Here is a 15,507-nt window from a genome sequence, read left to right on the forward strand (position 1 = left end):
AATATAACATGCAGATTTTTGTTTTCCATGACAAGCTTCACGGGTTCTCTTGTTTTGACGTTTCAGGTGGATGGCTCGACTCCAGGCTCCCAAGGCGGCTCCTAGACATGTAATAGGATGCATTAGGACCATGTTGGTCCATTCATTCAGTCCCCATGCTTGCTGGAAAAACCGAAATCACAGCAAGCTCCCCATAGGTGCAGAGTTGTGTTCGAAAATTCAGTTTTGTTGTCCAAGGGTAAGGATCTGATCATGGCTGCCCTAGGGGCCTATAGCACTGGTTGGATCACTCCCCTAGCATGTCTAAGACATGACTAAGTCGCCCTTTTGGTGGCTTGGTCCATGGCTCATCGGTTTTTACATAAAACATCAATAACAGCCCCCTCCCCTCTCGGCCCCTTCGGTTTTGACAGCACATGTACTTCGAGTTGGTTGGTTTGGTGTGGATCTTGGTTGGCCTATGGTCCTTAGCCACGGTTCATACCATGCCACTAGATGTCTAGATCGTGCCATGGTCAATCAAATGGCCAGTGGAACGACACGAGACAGCAATCAAAAGAAAACACTACACACGCACGCATGAGGGCCCTCGGTAAGAACTTTCGGGTGGTTGCTGGAATGAGGCGAATTGTGGCTGGCCTAGGGCCCTTAGCCATGGTTCAAATCATTCTTTGGGACATTGTGGCTAGGCCTTGGTCGGTGGTTCAAGCCCCAATGGCCAAAAGTCTCGCAAACGACGCGATGCAAGCAAGGTTGCAGCTGCTGGAAATTTACAACAAGTTGCTGTGTCGGTTCGGAGGCTCGTTTGAGTTCTTGGTTGGCTTTTAGCCTGTGGCCTTGGACTGGACAGTGCCTCATCGAGTTAGGAAGGTTGTGTTTTTTACCGTTTGTGATTCGGATCATTTTTGAGGTCGTACGAGAATTAACGGTGCGATGTGCCAAATTGACTCTCGAAATAGCGTTTCTTGATTTGGCCTCCATTTCACCTAGATTTCGACCCTCATCATTTTAGGAGCATTAGTTCATAATTTTAAGCGTATTTAATCATGACTATACGTCGGTTCAGTGTTGGTTCGGGTTGGTTCGGAGTCATGATTAAATACGAAGTCGGTAGACGTAATTGTCGCATTTTCAAACGTAAATTGCATGGTTGGTCAAGTTTAAGCTATTGCATATTTTTCATGACAGTTAGGTTGCAGCGAGCCTGGGGACGATCCAATCCAATCCAGTTGGTAAAATTACAGGATTTTTCATTATGCCAGTTAATTATATTACGTGCATGAAAAATAGAAAATACTTATTTTTGAGATTTATGCGATATGGCTTGTGGTCAATTCACTATTATGGGAGCATTATTTTATACGGTCGCCAGTGACCGATCAGTTCAGTTTGGTACCACCCGGTCGCCAGTGACCGGCCAGCTCAGTTCAGTTTTATACTCCCCGGTAGCCAGTTACCGATCAGTTCAGTTCAGTGCAGAGGCCACAGGCGTAGACCATAATCTCAACGGAAAATTTTTACCAGTTATTTCAGTACAGGGCTCCAAGGAGCAAACATTTTTACTATGTTTTCAGTTCAGTTATGCACGTATTATAATTGCTCAGTACAAGTATTTTCAGTATGCCTCATGACATGATATTTTATCCCATGCACATTTTACTTCAGTATTTACTCGTTACCTATGATATTTGCATGCTGAGTCTTTAGGCTCACTAGACTTGATTGTTGTAGGTACTGATGAGGCCAGGGCCGAGGGCGGAGACCAGTGAGCCAGCTTGGGTCGGCAGTAGTGGCACCCGAGGACCTCAGTTTCAGCACTTGCCATTTTTTTATGCTCAGACATTTTATCAGCTGTTGAATATTTTTAAATTGTTATTTTCGGCAAACTTTATTTTCTTCCGCTGCTATATTTCTTTTAAAACATTGAACTTGATTCATCAGTTGATTTTATGGTTGAGGCACTCCATTTATTATAAAAGAAAAATTTTTAATTTTCCGCAAATTTTCAAGCAAGGATTTAAGAGGCCTCGACAGTAACTTATAGTCAAGTCGTAATCCTTCAATAGTTCGATCCATCGCCTTTGCCTCATGTTTAGTTCTTTTTGGGTGAACAAGTACTGGAGATTCTGGTGATCTGTGAAAATTTCGCACTTGGCACCATAGAGATAGTGCCTCCAGATTTTTAAGGCAAAGACAACTGCTGCTAACTCAAGATCATGCGTAGGGTAGTTCTTTTCGTGCGATTTCAACTGCCTTGACGCATAGGCGATCACTCTTCCCTCTTGCATGAGTACGCATCGCAGACCTTCCTTAGATGTGTCACTGTAGATGGTGAATTCCTTATCTTCAGTAGGTAAGATTAGGACTGGCGTGGATGCAAGTTTTTCTTTCAATGTCTGAAAACTTTTCTCGCAACCTTCGTCCCAGATGAACTTGGAATTCTTTTGAGTGAGCTTAGTCAGTGGTATAGATATGGAAGAAAAACCTTCGACGAACTTCCTGTAATAACCTGCCAGTCCAAGAAAGCTCCTGATGTCTGTGACGTTCTTAGGTTTTGGCCACTCTGTAATTGCCTCAACTTTCTTGGGATCCACTGATACTCCTGCTTCCGAGATCACATGTCCTAAAAAGGATACACTCTTAAGCCAGAACTCACATTTCTTAAACTTAGCATATAGCTCTTTCTCCCTCAGTGTCTGTAGTGCAAGGCGGAGGCGCTCTTCATGTTCTTCCTCGTTGGGAGAATAAATGAGGATCTCATCAATAAATACCACTACGAACCGGTCCAGAAATGGTTTGAACACTCTGTTCAATAGGTCCATAAAGGCTGCAGGCGCATTAGTCAACCCAAAAGGCATCACTGTGAACTCATAATGCCCATATCTTGTCCGAAAAGCTGTTTTGGAGATATCTTCAGCCTTGACCTTCAGTTGGTGGTATCCAGTCCTCAGATCCAATTTAGAAAAGATGGCGGCTCCTTTAAGCTGATCAAACTGATCGTCTATCCGAGGTAGAGGGTACCTGTTCTTGATTGTGATCTTGTTCAATTCTCTGTAATCGATGCACAATCTCATACTACCGTCTTTCTTCTTTACGAAGAGTACTGGAGCTCCCCATGGGGACACACTAGGTCGAATTTGCTTTTTGTCCAGCAATTCTTGGAGTTGCTCTTTTAGCTCCCTGAGTTCAGCTGGCGCCATCCTGTAAGGTGCTTTAGAGATTGGTGCTGCACCACGAACCAGATTAATTTCGAACTCAACTTCGCGGTCCGGAACTGTCCCTGGGAGTTCTTCTGGGAAAACATCCGGGAACTAACATACTATTGGGATGTCTTTTATCCTCATTTCGACTTCTCCTTGCACTTCGTTGATCATTGCTATGTAGATGTCTTCTCCGGATTTCATGGCCTTCCATGCCTGGGAAGCGGAAAGGAGTGATTTTCGTTCCTTGGATTTACCATGATACACGATCTCTGCCTGATTTGGGATTCAGAGCTTAACTCTTTTCCCTTTACAGTCCACTATTGCATGGTTTTTGGCTAACCAGTCCATCCCTAGAATGATGTCAAAATCGACCATAACCAATTGTATCAAGTCGGCACTGAAAGTCTGATTAGCGATACCGATCTTACAATCCTTGTGAATTTCATGAGTTTCTATGGTCTTACTCGTAGGTGTGGCTATCCGAAAAGGTTCAGTTAGAGATTCGGGCTTAAGTCCTACTTTCTTAGCAAACCTTTTAGACACAAAAGAGTGTGTAGCACCACAGTCAAACAATGCATAAGCAGGTACTTTTTGAAGTAAGATGGTACCTGATACGACTTCATTGGCGTCGTCTGCCTCTTCTTGGTTCATAGCGAACACCCTGGCATTAGGCTTATTCTCCTTTGGTTTGTTGGGGTTAGCTCCCACATTCGGCCCAATTCCCTTGTTGGGCCCAGCTGCTTGGTTGGCGGCTGTAGGACAATCTGCGATCCTGTGCCCTGATTTCCCACATCCGAAGCACGCACCACTGGCTCTTCGACATTCCCCAGGGTGTCTGAAACCGCACTTCGGGCATGGCTTGGGTCCTTGATGGTTGGCCGCTGAGGTTTGCCCTGAGGAAGGTCCGCCTGATTGGTTTGGCTTTCTGAACTTCTGACCGCCCTGAGAAGACTGACCGGCGTGGGTCGCTTGTTCTTATTCTCTCCCTCCCTGCGGCGGATGTCGGTTTCAGCTCGGATAGCTGCGCCCATAAGATCTGCAAAATTGGCGGGCTGATAAACTGCTAAGGCTGATTGGATTCTACTGTTTAATCCTCTCTTGAAGCGGTGCAGCTTCAAAACTTCGTCCGCCATGATGGCCGGAGCATAAGATCCAAGGGCATTAAACTGAGACGTGTACTCCACTACTGACATGTCTGGAGCTTGAGTAAGATTTTCAAAGTCACTTAACTTCTGCAATCTGACTTCTGCCGGGTAGTACTGTTTCAGAAATGTTTCTCGGAAGTTTCGCCATGTGATTGGTCCAGCAGCGATCATGGCTGGCGAGACTGCTTCCCACCATTTAGCTGCTCTGTCTTCTAGGAAAGGCACAATCACATCCACTTTGAGTGCCTCGGGAACTTCCAAAAGCCTTAACTGAGTCTCGACGCTCTTTAGCCAACTCTGGCCAACTTCGGGATCAGCGTCCCCTCTGAATATCGGACATCTATTCTTTCGGAGGGATTCATAATGAAATTTGATTCCATTCGGTGGTGGTGGTGGTGGTGGTTGATTGGCATTTGGGTTTCCCAACCCTTGCAGTGTTGTCGCCACTATGGTGGCTATGGCCATAAGATCAGCTCGGCTTAGATTAACTGCAGGCGGTGGTCCATTCTCCTGTCGATTCTCCTGTCTCTCTTCGCGATCGGCATTAGCGTAACGCGGGTTGCGGTTTTGCCTTGGGGGTCTGCCGGCCATTTCCTACATTCGCAAGTTCTAAAAATTGGTACGAGTAGGTTCATGCAATAGATTGCGCAGAAGTAAATTGAAATCAATGGAACAAATAAAATATTTTATTGATTTCTCAAACATGAAAATAAATGAACATGATCAATCTAAATAAATAAATGTACTGAAGAAAAGAAAATGTAGCAACAACGGAAATACTACAAAAAGAAATGGTCCACTAAACGTTCTAATCTGCTATCTCACCATTTCCCACTGCCACATCAGGTGGGGCTTCTTTCTCCTCGGGGTCATCAGGCATCTCTGGGTCTATGAAATCTGCCAGCTGCATCTGAAGGCTATGATTTTCTGATTCCAGCTCAGCAATCTGTTCCCTGTGGGTCAGAATCTTTCCTATCGCGTCATTCAATTCATTTCTTGCGTGTGCGCAGTTTGTTTCATTCTTCTGGATGAGCTCCTTCTCCTTTGCTTTCCTTTCGTCTACCTCCTTGGATAGCCTTTGGTTATTCTCAGATAATTACATGATCACATTCCAGGATTCTTCAATTTTTTTCTTATCCCTCAACCGGGCTTGACGGGTTTTAGACAGTTCTATGGTGCGTCTATCCACTTCCTCCTTAGCTTGCTTGGCTTGACTCATTGTTATTTGTAATGACTCTCGCAGTTCGCAGTTATGTTCTTTAACGAGCTCGAACATTTGGAAGACCTCGTCAATTCTTTTCTCTGCTGTCTCCAGTTTGATAGTCAGATTTTCCACTTGTTGCCTCCTCTCAAGATTACTAGCTCTCAGCCTCCTGATAGTCCTATCCTGGTGTCCTATAGCCAATTCCTTTAAATGTATAGCAGCCTGAGCGCGCGTGCGAGGTCGGTGATTATCCAGCTAGGTCGTCTCCCTAAGAGTAATCGGGGTCACTTTCTTACGAGCGGTGACACGGAAACGAGCCATTTCCTGAAACAATAAAGAAAGGAAACGCTCAGAATATCAAAAATAGGATAAAATAAATATCAAGAACTAATAGAGCAAGGTATCGAAATTTATATGTATTTTTCGAAAATTTCCGAAAATAGGAGGTTAAAGCTAGCGGGTTGACTCGATGATTCGGCCGAGTTGACTCGCCGGGTTGACTCGCCGGAGTACGGTCGGAGTAAAGGCGCGCGTTGGCGAAGAAGTCAGGGTCTCGGAACCGGCGTTGTGACGGCCAGAATCGGTCGGAAGTTACCTAATTTGGCCGGAAAATTCGCGCAACTCGCTAACTATCTCGAATTTGGGCGTTTACGATTGGTTGATCCAATCCAAAAATTGATTGTTGAGAAACGTTACCCATGGATTGTGTATCGTTTGTGTAAAATTAATTTAAAATCGGAGTAGTATTGGTAGGGTAATTGGACAAAACAAAATTCGGCGTTTAGGGTTTACACGCCCTAGTTCTTAGATCTGAAATTACGGCTTCACCCGAACACTAAATCTGAAATTGGTTGAGGGCTATTGTTCGTTTCGTCGAGACGATTTCGGAACTGGTCTCTGATTGAACACACATTACCGGAATCGGCGGAAAAGCTCGGCGGCGCACGTAAGGTGCTGTTTGGTCGAAATCCGAATTTTTTTTTTTGAAACTCGATTCTTCCACTCGGATTTCTAACCTGGCGGCTCTGATACCACTTAAATGTCACGCCCCGAAACTCGGGATTTGACACCGGCGTTGTTCATCAGTCACACAATCGAAAAACAACCAGCCTCGTAGCACAGTATAAACCGAAACAAGTTTATTTCATAAATTCGCAAAAAACAACCATTGTCTTTACAATTGAGTAAATTGAACAAATTGCGGAAGCGTTTACAATTAAAATAAACCTACTAAAATTCTTAAATCTTTGCAGCAAAATTCTCGAAATTTAAATAATTTCACCAGCCCCAAAATTGATCCGGCTCTTCTTCCTCAACCTGTTCCTCTGTTTTATCTTCGGATTTATCTGGGAAGGTTGTAAGGGGCGAGTATTTTGGGAAATACTCAGCAAGTGGGGGCCGTTCGAGTACACAACAACATGCATATAAAATTCGAAATACATACACACACACACACCATGCATAAATTGACTCATACCACATTCGTATCCTATGAGTAAGACCATAGAAACTCATGAAATTCACAAGGATTGTAAGATCGGTATCGCTAATCAGACTTTCAGTGCCGACTTGATACAATTAGTTATGGTCGATTTTGACATCATTCTAGGGATGGACTGGTTAGCCAAAAACCATGCAATATTGGACTGTAAAGTGAAAAGAGTTAAGCTCCGAACCCCAAATCAGGCAGAGATCGTGTATCATGGTAAATCCAAGGAACGAAAATCACTCCTTTCCGCTTCCCAGGCATGGAAGGCCATGAAATCCGGAGAAGACATCTACCTAGCAATGATCAACGAAGTGCAAGGAGAAGTCGAAATGAGGATAGAAGACATCCCAATAGTATGTGAGTTCTCGGATGTTTTCCCAGAAGAACCCCCAGGGACAGTTCCGGACCGCGAAGTTGAGTTCGAAATTAATCTGGTTCCTGGTGCAGCACCAATCTCTAAAGCACCTTACAGGATGGCGCCAGCTGAACTCAAGGAGCTAAAAGAGCAACTCCAAGAATTGCTGGACAAAAAGCAAATTCGACCTAGTGTGTCCCCATGGGGAGCTCCAGTACTCTTCGTAAAGAAGAAAGACGGTAGTATGAGATTGTGCATCGATTACAGAGAATTGAACAAGATCACAATCAAGAACAGGTACCCTCTACCTCGGATAGGCGATCTGTTTGATCAGCTTAAAGGAGCTGCCATCTTTTCTAAATTGGATCTGAGGACTGGATACCACCAACTGAAGGTCAAGGCTGAAGATATCTCCAAAACAGCTTTTCGGACAAGATATGGGCATTATGAGTTCACAGTGATGCCTTTTGGGTTGACTAATGCTCCTGCAGCCTTTATGGACCTAATGAACAGAGTGTTCAAACCATTTCTGGACCGGTTCGTAGTGGTATTTATTGATGAGATCCTCATTTATTCTCCCAACGAGGAAGAACATGAAGAGCGCCTCCGCCTTGCACTACAGACACTGAGGGAGAAAGAGCTATATGCTAAGTTTAAGAAATGTGAGTTCTGGCTTAAGAGTGTATCCTTTTTAGGACATGTGATCTCGGAAGCAGGAGTATCAGTGGATCCCAAGAAAGTTGAGGCAATTACAGAGTGGCCAAAACCTAAGAACGCCACAGACATCAGGAGCTTTCTTGGACTGGCAGGTTATTACAGGAAGTTCGTCGAAGGTTTTTCTTCCATAGCTATACCACTGACTAAGCTCACTCAGAAGAATTCCAAGTTCATCTGGGACGAAGGTTGCGAGAAAAGTTTTCAGACATTGAAAGAAAAACTTGCATCCACGCCAGTGCTAATCTTACCTACTGAAGATAAGGAATTCACCATCTACAGTGACGCATCTAAGGAAGGTCTGGGATGCGTACTCATGCAAGAGGGAAGAGTGATCGCCTATGCATCAAGGCAGTTGAAACCGCACGAAAAGAACTACCCTACGCATGATCTTGAGTCAGCAGCAGTTGTCTTTGCCTTAAAAATCTGGAGGCACTATCTCTATGGTGCCAAGTGCGAAATTTTCACAGATCACCAGAGTCTCAAGTACTTGTTCACCCAAAAAGAACTAAACATGAGGCAAAGGCGATGGATCGAACTATTGAAGGATTACGACTTGACTATAAGTTACCATCCAGGTAAAGCGAACAAAGTGGCCGATGCTCTGAGTCGGAAAAATGGAGGAAAAATCACTCTGGCTTCACTCTCCGCCCAGCCATGTCTGCAGGAGACCGTCAAGTTAAATCAGGACCGAGACCCCGAGCTAAAGAAACTTAAGGAACAAGTCAAAAACGGGAAGTCTCAAGATCTACAAATTGATGACAAGGGAGTCGTTTGGATGAATGGACGACTGTGCGTACCGAACAACGATAACCTTCGCCAAGAAATACTATCAGAAGCACACAAGTCCAAGTTTTCAGTCCATCCAGGCAGTACAAAAATGTACAGAGACCTTAAGAGGAATTTTTGGTGGAACGGAATGAAAAGAGATGTGGCAGTATTCGTCTCTAAGTGTCAGGTTTGTCAACAGGTCAAAGCAGAGCACCAGCGACCCGGAGGATTATTGCAACCGTTGGAGATACCTGAGTGGAAGTGGGACCATATCTCCATGGACTTTGTGGTAGGATTACCAAAGTCAAGGAAAGGTCAGGACGGAATATGGGTAATTGTAGATAGACTTACAAAATCTGCACACTTCCTACCCGTCCGTATGAACTACAATGTGGACAAATTAGCTACAGTGTACATGGACAATATTGTAAGACTTCATGGAGTACCAGTGAGCATCCTGTCTGACAGAGACCCAAGGTTCGTCTCGCGCTTTTGGAAGAGCTTTCAAGAGGCCATGGGAACGAAAGTAACCCTAAGTACGGCCTATCATCCTCAAACCGATGGACAAACGGAGAGAACCATCCAAACCTTGGAAGATATGATGCGAGCATGCACTCTTGAATTCAGTAGCAATTGGAGCACTCATCTACCTTTAATTAAGTTTTCTTACAACAACAGCTATCACAGCAGCATCGGAATGGCCCCATACGAAGCTCTTTATGGAAGGAAATGTCGATCACCACTTTATTGGGATGAAGTGGGAGAAAAAGCAGTAGAAGGACCCGAGCTCGTACAGATAACAGTAGACAAGGTTACAGTAGTCCGAGAGAAACTCAAGGCAGCTCAAGACCGACAAAAGAGTTGGGCAGATCTGAAAAGAAGGCCAGTGGAATTCAACGTTGGCGAGAAGGCCTACGTGAAAGTGTCGCCTATGAAAGGAGTTGTCCGATTCAGTAAAGCCGGGAAGCTAAACCCCCGTTATGTAGGACCCTTTGAAATTTTGGAAAAAGTAGGCACACTGGCATACAGATTGGCGCTGCCGCCAAACATGTCTAGAATTCATAATGTTTTCCACGTGTCCCAACTACGGAAATACATCTCGGATCCAAGCCACGTGTTGGAAGTAGAACCGCTCATAATCGAAAGTAACTTGGGAGAAGAGCTGAAGTACGAAGAAGTTCCCATTAGAGTCGTGGACACCAAGAACCAAGTACTGAGACGACGAATCATTCCCTACGTCAAGGTACAATGGTCGAACCACAACGAAAGAGAAGCCACGTGGGAGCTAGAAGAAAGGATGAGAAACCAGTACCCGTACCTCTTCGGAGACCAAGCCAACCCAAGTTTCGAGGACGAAACTTCCCATAAGGAGGGAGGGATGTAAAATCCAGGATTTTAGATTTTATCATGATAATATTTTGTACCAAGATTTGCGAGATTTTCGGAATTTGTGATGTGACAATTTTTTGGAACTCAAGAATTTAAATAATATCGTGTATATTTTTTTCGGAATTTGAGATATGCAGAATTTTACCGGATATAGATCTAAGATTTGATATACCTGGATAAAGATTTAAGCAAGAAGATAACCCAATCTTGGAACTAAAAATCTTGAGGATTTTATCATGGGATTTTCGAAAATAATATTGAAAGAATATTATGGAATTTTCGAAAATCATAGATAAAGGGAAAAGTTTACACGATAAATGCAGCTTGGGAAAGATTTAACTACCAGGATTTTAGGAAAATAATCAAAATCTTATTTGGGAAAAATACTACTAAATTTCGGGTTTAAGTCAGCAAATTTGTGGGATTTAAGAAATATAATTTTTATTATTTTAGGAAATAAAAAGTCTACATAATATTGGGAATTAGACACAAAAGTTGAATTTGGCAGGCTGGGCAAAGCATAAATTTCGAAATTTATCCTTGGGATACATACATGAATTTCGAAATTTAGGTCTAGGATAAAGAATAAAATTTAGATTTGATCACGATTTTGGATGGAGATTTGATTCAAGTTTAAACGTGCGGATGACATCTATCGAGATAGCAGCCAACCCCTATAAATAGGAGGGCCTATAACTCGAAAATTCACACCATTTTCTACTCCAGTTTTTCGAGTTTCTCTCCTAGTTTTCTTAGGATTTTCGAGAGCTTGCTCTCTCAGTGTGCGAAGAAGCGAAGCGCTGCTGCAGTCCAACCCCGAAGCTAGGGTTCGAAATTCCAGTGCAGGAATTCCCTCTATTCACGTTTTCTACGATATCTAAGGTAAGTGGGCTTGTTTTAAATGTGTAATTTCGGTGTATGCATTTTCGTATTTTCGAAATTTCGGTCGAGTACAATTCTTCTTCTACCCCTTCTGGCTACGATTTGTGCATGAGTTTTATGTTGACACTGTGAGGATTCAACTTGATATGGGAGGGAATCTCAACTATGATATGACCCTCATACGGTGGGGATATAACCGATCCGGCTCGCCCCCTTAGAGGAATAAAAATTAGGGACCGACGTCAATAAAACATTGAAAGTAGAGGAATCTCAGTGTCAGGTCAAGGATACGAATGTGGTATGAGTCAATTTATGCATGATGTGTGTGTGTGTACGTATTTCGAATTTTATATGCATGTTGTTGTGTACTCGAACGACCCCCACTTGCTGAGTATTTCCCAAAATACTCACCCCTTACAACCTTCCCAGATAAATCCGAAGATAAAACAGAGGAACAGGTTGAGGAAGAAGAGTCGGATCAATTTTGGGGCTGGTGAAATTATTTAAATTTTCGAGAATTTTGCTGCAAGGATTTAAGAATTTTAGTAGGTTTATTTTAATTGTAAACGCTTCCGCAATTTGTTCAATTTATTCAGTTGTAAAGACAATGGTTGTTTTTTGCGAATTTATGAAATAAACTGGTTTCAGTTTATACTGTGCTACGAGGCTGGTTGTTTTTCGATTGTGTGACTGATGAACAACGCCGGTGTCAAATCCCGAGTTTCGGAGCGTGACACTATCCCTTTTTTTATTCTTCAAAAGCATCGGCAATTACCTTTTACTCTCAAAAGGGTTTTGAACCATTTTGTTTTCTTGATCTCAAAACACAAAATCTTCTACACTTTCTAGTGCAAGATAGAAGAGGAACACATATTCTAGTCGTGGACCTGATTCGGAGATTTGAAGAAAGTTCGAAGGGATTTACAACAAGAGCTACATCCGCTAATACCGGAGTAGTTGGTGCAAAGTGAATATTCACTAAAGGTATATTTTAAACATCCTATGTATGTTTAATTCACGAAAATCATACGAGTGTCCAAACGAATTATTTTGTTTTTCAAAATAAAATAAAAATTTTAAACTTCCGCTGCGCTTGGGCACGTAGAAAATCGAGATCCAACAGTGGTATCATTCAAAATGAATATTGCCAAGATTTCGATAAGATTTTTCATCGTTGTTATCGTCTTGTCATGCTTGGTATTGGTTGTTGTTATTATAATTATACATTACGAGGATAACGTAGGCTCCATTCAAGAAAGGTGTTTTTTAATATCTATTTATTGAAATATTTGAATTTTTAAAGAAATCAACAGACAAAAAATATGTTTAGGATTTTAAACATAAAAATATTTGTGTGTTTTAAAAAATGACTGAACATAACGTTGATGTGGTGATAAAATCCTCTTGTGGCGAAGCGGCCACTGTGTTAACTTCATGCCGTGAAGTGACCACAGTGGGAGGAGCTGCGTGGGTGGAATGCACTGCCCTATAGCTGCAAGGGTGGTTGCGTAGGTGCTCCTTGAGATATGACAGCCACCAGAAGACGTACTTGATCTTCCAAATAGGACATTAAAGTCTTCAACAACTCGTTCTCCTTCTTCGACTCCTAAACTCCATATGGAGTACATAAGACAACACATTTGTTGTTGCTAATCCTACCTCCACGTTACTAGAACCTCCACGCCGACGTTGAGCCATCTCCTCAAGATAAATCATAGAAGCCATTGAACCATAAACATACATCTGCCTTTTTTGGGCCACTTGTCACCAACTTGAACATGGAATTGACCTCATGTCGGTTACGAGTATCCGGCATCGTCTCATCTTCGTAGGGCATCAATGGCAGCCATATATATCTCCATAGCTTCCTGTGTGGAAAAATACAATCTTTATTACTTATTTGAATTATTATTATTATTAGTTTAAAAATTACTTCATCATATTATTAAAAATTTGTGATCCGACATCAACAAACGTACCACTCTTTGTCTATGTATGTGCACTTGGAGCTTCCATGATGTAGGGCCTCGCCCATTTAAAAAATTGAATAAAAATAACAATAATAATATTACTTACTGTATTAAGTTTGATGATAAGAAATACATAAAAGATAAAATACATTGAAAATAAACCAAGTTATTTATCAGAGTAACTCCATGTGCAGCACAAGACTTCGACCCTGAATTATGCTTGGTTGTGCCAGTTCTTGGCCAGCACGCTCACTGTTTCTATTATCGTTGTTCTTTGAAGCCCTTTCCTTCCAACCTTCGTTATGCCAAACAACAGTCCAACTGGCCCATTGTTCCTCGACAACTGTCTCAAGATACCGGCCATAATTTCTCCACTAGTGTATGGTGTGGTGGTAAATGTTACCACATTGCCTAAACCACAACTTTCTGATCGACTCATCTTCTTGTTTGGTCCACTGATACTTCTTATGCAAATTTGAAGTAACATTTATAATTCATTTATATTAAAATTAACAAAATTTAACACATAAAGAATCAATTAAAAAACAAAATTAATTTTTCAGTATTATAATACTTAAAACGAACTCATCCCAATACCACTGTCTCTGTTCATAAGCACGTAGTTATATTGTTTACCAAACTAAACTTTACATTAAGTAATTTAAACAATCTTTTTTTGTTACATCACCTGCATTGAAACTTGACTCCATATATGTAACATACGCTCTTTTTCTTAAACTTCTCACTAATAACCAATTTGAATTTGCTCTTTTACTGTTTTGGTAAGTCAAGTACACAACTTGTGAAGCTTATGTAGTAAACACAAATGGCTCATTATAACCTAAACTTATTTTCCAATTAACATTGACAATGTCATACTTCTTGTATATGTTGCGTGTCTCTAATCTAAGATGAATATCAAACCAAGAATAATTAAAAATTATATATTGTTTTAGTGGCAAACCAGAGTATTCAACCTCAATTATCTCTTCGAACTGACCATAAAATTCGGGACCTTCACCATTACTTGAATGACCGTGAACTTGAACTCTTGAATTATTGGTGGCCTTGTACGATGAAACCCATTGACATAAAAACCTCGATAAGTAATTACTTTTTGCAAGGGACCGAATGCAACTTGTTTAAACATAGAAAAATCGAATTCAGGAGTTTGCAATGTTTCATAGGACAAAAAAATAAGTTAGTTCAAGTATGTATGGTTCAGTAAATAATAATGTTAATTATATAGACATACATAGCATTTGCACCATCCTAAAAAATTATCTGCAACAGCGCCTCAACACCAGATACATTTATATCTGTATTTTTTGAACGCGTAGTATTCTCGTACATGCTTTAATTAATAAAATTTCATGAGTATGTTGTATATAAATTTTGGACTAGAAAATTTTTAATTTATAAAATTAAATCAACTTATTGAATTTACCTTTTTTAACCTAACAAAGGGCTTGATTTCTACACAATTAAATAGAATGTAAGTAGAGACTTCATGATATTTCTCATTCGTAAGCCATCTAGATTTTGCAGCGCCAATTGGTTGATCACGAAGTCAAAATATGGTTAACAAACCTGACTCTTCATCACTGAAGTCATGAAATCGTACTTGCCTAGTTTTTCGTTCCTTGGTAATTATTGAATCATTGAAGTAATGCTGACAAAATATAGACGCATCCCTAACTAAGTAAGCATTGCATATGGATCTCTCAACTTGTGCCTTGTTACGCACTGTGTTTTTCAACTTACATAGAAATCTTTCAAAAGGGATACATCCATCTGAATTGCATGGGACCCACATCGCGGACTTCGTAAGAAGATTTATACAGATGTTCCATGGAGTCGAAGAAGTTGAGCGGAAATATGTTCTCCAACTTACATAAAATGATAATGATGTGTTCTTTTAGGCGTATCATATCACTTTGTTTAATATTCCTAACTATTAGGTCCACAAAAAAAGGACTTAACCAGTCAAAACCTCTTACACATCACTTGGTAACAACTCTCTAAATGCAACATGTATTAAACGTTGCATCTCTATACCAAACATGTGCAACTTGTTCATGTCTATACAACAAGATATTTTTGAAACATAACCATCAGAGAATCGAACATCTTTCAACCATCTAAATAAAAATTTTATTGCATGTTTGTCTAATGTGTAACTCGCTTTAGGATATCTTATCGTAACCCTACTAGGATGTAACTCTAGTCTTATACCCATTTCAATAAGATCAGCTCGTGATTTAGTGTTATACTTAGTACATCCTGTAATATTTGTCACTGTGTTAAAGACATTGTCAAAATATTTATCTCAATATGTATGACATCCGAGTTGCGTTGGAACCTTTTAGTTCGCAATCTTGATTT

The 15,507-nt window shown here is 41.2% G+C and overlaps 2 protein-coding genes across 2 annotated transcripts; one reads left to right on the forward strand and one right to left on the reverse strand.

The window, feature by feature from the left end:
* Positions 1–3,488: 3,488 nt before the first annotated feature.
* Positions 3,489–3,854, reverse strand: LOC142550537 (uncharacterized). The gene has a single exon (XM_075659611.1). The coding sequence runs from the start codon at positions 3,852–3,854 to the stop codon at positions 3,489–3,491; it is 366 nt and encodes a 121-aa protein (XP_075515726.1).
* Positions 3,855–7,136: 3,282 nt separating this feature from the next.
* Positions 7,137–13,199, forward strand: LOC142550538 (uncharacterized). Its single transcript, XM_075659613.1, has 6 exons — positions 7,137–7,587; positions 8,689–8,902; positions 9,081–9,142; positions 9,640–10,124; positions 11,027–11,152; positions 13,176–13,199. The coding sequence occupies exons 1-6, from the start codon at positions 7,137–7,139 to the stop codon at positions 13,197–13,199; spliced, it is 1,362 nt and encodes a 453-aa protein (XP_075515728.1).
* The last annotated feature ends 2,308 nt before the right edge of the window (positions 13,200–15,507 follow it).

Source organism: Primulina tabacum, chromosome 7 (genome assembly GCF_025594145.1).
Source record: "Primulina tabacum isolate GXHZ01 chromosome 7, ASM2559414v2, whole genome shotgun sequence".
Lineage (NCBI taxonomy): Eukaryota > Viridiplantae > Streptophyta > Magnoliopsida > Lamiales > Gesneriaceae > Primulina > Primulina tabacum.